General features: G+C 41.0%; 1 protein-coding gene across 1 annotated transcript in view; it reads right to left on the bottom strand.

Annotated features, from left to right (window-relative positions):
- The window catches only part of NRG2 (neuregulin 2), a 353,306-nt gene that overhangs the window by 9,415 nt on the left and 340,663 nt on the right, over positions 1-3,228 (bottom strand). Inside the window, exon 10 of the mRNA XM_025206156.1 lies at positions 3,181-3,228. This exon is cut by the window's right edge and continues 74 nt beyond it. Coding sequence (XP_025061941.1) covers positions 3,181-3,228 — 48 coding nt within the window. The remainder of the gene's footprint in view (positions 1-3,180) is intronic.

Raw genomic sequence — 3,228 nt, 5'->3', positions numbered from 1 at the left:
GGACTAAGTTGCTTTAGCTCACACTTAAAACAGGGTAAGAGCATACACATTGGCAGCTGCCACAGAGCAGCTGACGCATGGTAAAACTCTGTCATACTTTATCTTAAAGTACATTTTTCATATGTCCATAAACTTAGAGTGGATAACTGGCAAAAGTGAAATCAGAATCAGGCCTGAGACCTTTTGACTTGTCAGATGATCTGCCATTCACCAACAAGATATAAACATGCCAGTGTCATTTTACAATTATGTTTCAGCGTTAAATGCTTTTTCAGAGTTCCCTCACTAGAATAAACACAGCTTTCATTAGAACAAAGGAGACAGAAAATAACATCCACAAAGACACAGGCATAAAGACATCCATTCTGAGCCATTCTCTAGGGTATTTGAGGATGCAACCCAGGACTTTCCTGGACACTGTAAAATGGAAAACGTTTATTTGCAATTTGAAATGTGCTTGAAAAAGGTCATAACCCCAGTTTTATAGATGCGTAGTTTCTTCCACCTCAATGAATATTTTAAAATGTGGAAAAATAACATCTTGACAGTCTCTCTTAACAAGAACTACTGCCATTTCTCTGATGACCTACTATCACACACATAACTGAGACCCAAAATGTTATGGTAGCCTTAGAAAGTTCTACTTCTGAAATTACAAAAGTCCAAGAATTTGACATTTTGAACCACATTGGCCTGCAGTAAGTTGCATGAAGAATTGTTTGCTGGTGAAAATTGCACTTGCCAAATCCGACCTGAACTTTGAAGACCTACACTTATATTTAAGAATGTTTATAGCCCTCTATGCTCATATACTACAGGACCTAATAGGGCAAAATATTCAAACATTAGTAAAATACACATACGTATATGTTTGTCTGTACATGCGTAATCTGGGTGTACTTAATAAATTATTTATCTTCAGACACATGCTTTCCTACTTGTAGATACTTCCATTTTGTGTATGTGTAGGCTGCAAAGGTACAACCTAGTTTTTTCCATTTAAAGTTTAGCTCTAAACATGCAACAGCAGTCATCTGAAGTAGTCTTTCTATGACCAGACTTAAAAACTCAGCTGGAGAAAAGGCATATTTGCAGTCATAAATTCAGAAGAACACATCCTGTGGCTGTGAGAATATACACCTTACCTGTAGTATTTAAAAATGCTCATAACCACTGGAATATTAATATTAGAATGAATTTTATTATAATTATTATAACTGTATTAATCATTAATAGTGAGTCCAGGCCTATCAGTCAAATCTGAGCCTTTTGTGATTTTGTAAATATCCTGTAAACCACACCTTCTGAAACAGAAGTTACCCAAATGAGTCCCTGAGCCCATCTCAAGTACCTTTGATGAATTTAAAGCGACAGGACTGTAGTATGTAAATGACATAAAGAGTGAGCTTTTCAAAATGATGCGATGTAGGATCCTAGGTCCCTTTTACAAAAATGATTTGCATGTTTAGTGCAAGATCTGTAAAGATATTTAGGTACCTGAAGACACCTATAGGTACCAGTGGGATAGTCAAAGGAAACTGCATATGTCAAGCAAGTAACTGCCATTGAAGGAGATGTGAGTTAGCATACTGTGTTAGATACCTGAGTTAGTGCCTACACTTTTCAAAATCTTATTTATTGTCTTTCTGCCCTTTTGTGTATCAAGCTACATTCATAAACCTGGCCCTAAGCCCCCTTTGTAAAGTACTTTAAGGCATAATGATGGACATTTTCATATGAGAGCTAGGCATTGAATAAATGGAGCCTAAGGCCTGCCTGCACCACAAACTTGCTACTTGGCTTTGTTGTTCTAAGTGCACTACCTCCCAAACTGAAAGCAGCATAGTGGTATTTATGGGGTGATGCATGAGGACTAACTGGCTCTATTGAGAAGCACAGCTGATTAATTTGGGGACAGTGCCATGCTATAGTGGCTATAGTGCTTCCAGATTCAAAAGTAGCACACATGAAGGTAGCTTGGCTATTTCCTAATGGCACTACCCTGTGCTCTGTGTAATAACACAAACATAGGTGATACCCTGCAGAATTACCCAAGCTAGCTCTGCAGGTGGCAGTGAAACTGCATTACTTCAGGGTTGCATCTGTGCTACTTAGCTTTTCCCCTTCACAGAAAAAACATAACCTGCCCCATCACTGCACTAGGGTAGCTAAAGTATTTCCTGTTCAGAGGAAGTATATTGCATGCATTCTGCAGGTACACTGCGGTAGATCCAGATAGTGGCAGGGTCACAGCCCCTTTCAGCTGTGCCCTGTGTGGCGCCTGGCTGGAGGCCCTGCTCCCTCCTCCTGGGCCCTCCTGGCCCTGCCACTGCTATTCTTCCCTTCCTTTTCCCTGATGCTGAATTCAGTGGGGAGGGGAAGAAGGGGAAGGGTGATGAGCAGCAGCACTCACCCTCTGGGCTCCAGAGCCACAGAAAACAGGGGCTTCAGCCAGATCCTGCCCCAATAAGCTGGTGAGCTCAGAGTTTACTGTTCATGCAGAGCTCTGGCAGGAGCCCGTGTTGACTAGGCAGTGAGTGCAGAGTCCACTGTGCATGCACAGCACAGCCAAAATGGAGGGACCCCCTGGATCTACTATAAAGGAAGAACTTTCTTACTATAAGGATGGTTAAAAATTGGAACAGGCTACCTAGAAAAGTTGTGGAATCTCCGTCCCTGGAAATGTTCAGGGATTAGACAGATACTTGATTGGCATGGTCTTGCCTTGATTTGGAGGCAGCTGGACTAGATGAACTCCTGGGGTCCCTTCTATCTCTTCCTATGATATACACTACAACAGAAAAGCATTCTCATTTGGACATAATCTATGCCACAAAATATGTACTTTTGCCCACATAGCTTCTTCCAGTCCTGAAAAATAACTGATGCCAGCAAAAGCACATTTTTGACAGAATAATTGTGCAAACACTGTGAGTCTTTGCCAGCATAGCAAGGTCAGTCTGTCATCACACCTCTTCACAACCATAAATGAAAGAGCTGGGACTACAGAAACCTACAGTGTAGACAGAGCCTAAATGACAGTATTTTGCAAACGTCCATGAAAAATGACCATGAAGATGAACAAATATGTTGTATTTGCTTTGAATTAAGCAATGCTTGTCTTGCTAAAATTATCCTTAGAGTGATTGTATGGCTTTATAGGGAAATGGCATACATCACCTCTGGCTTGATGTTGGAGTGCCTGTGGAACAGTGATGAGACGGTGAG

The sequence above is a fragment of the Alligator sinensis genome, unplaced genomic scaffold, assembly GCF_000455745.1.
Source record: "Alligator sinensis unplaced genomic scaffold, ASM45574v1 scaffold156_1, whole genome shotgun sequence".
In the NCBI taxonomy this organism is placed as follows: domain Eukaryota; kingdom Metazoa; phylum Chordata; order Crocodylia; family Alligatoridae; genus Alligator; species Alligator sinensis.
Note: the sequence above shows the minus strand (reverse complement) of the source record. Positions and strands in the feature narration are given on the sequence as shown.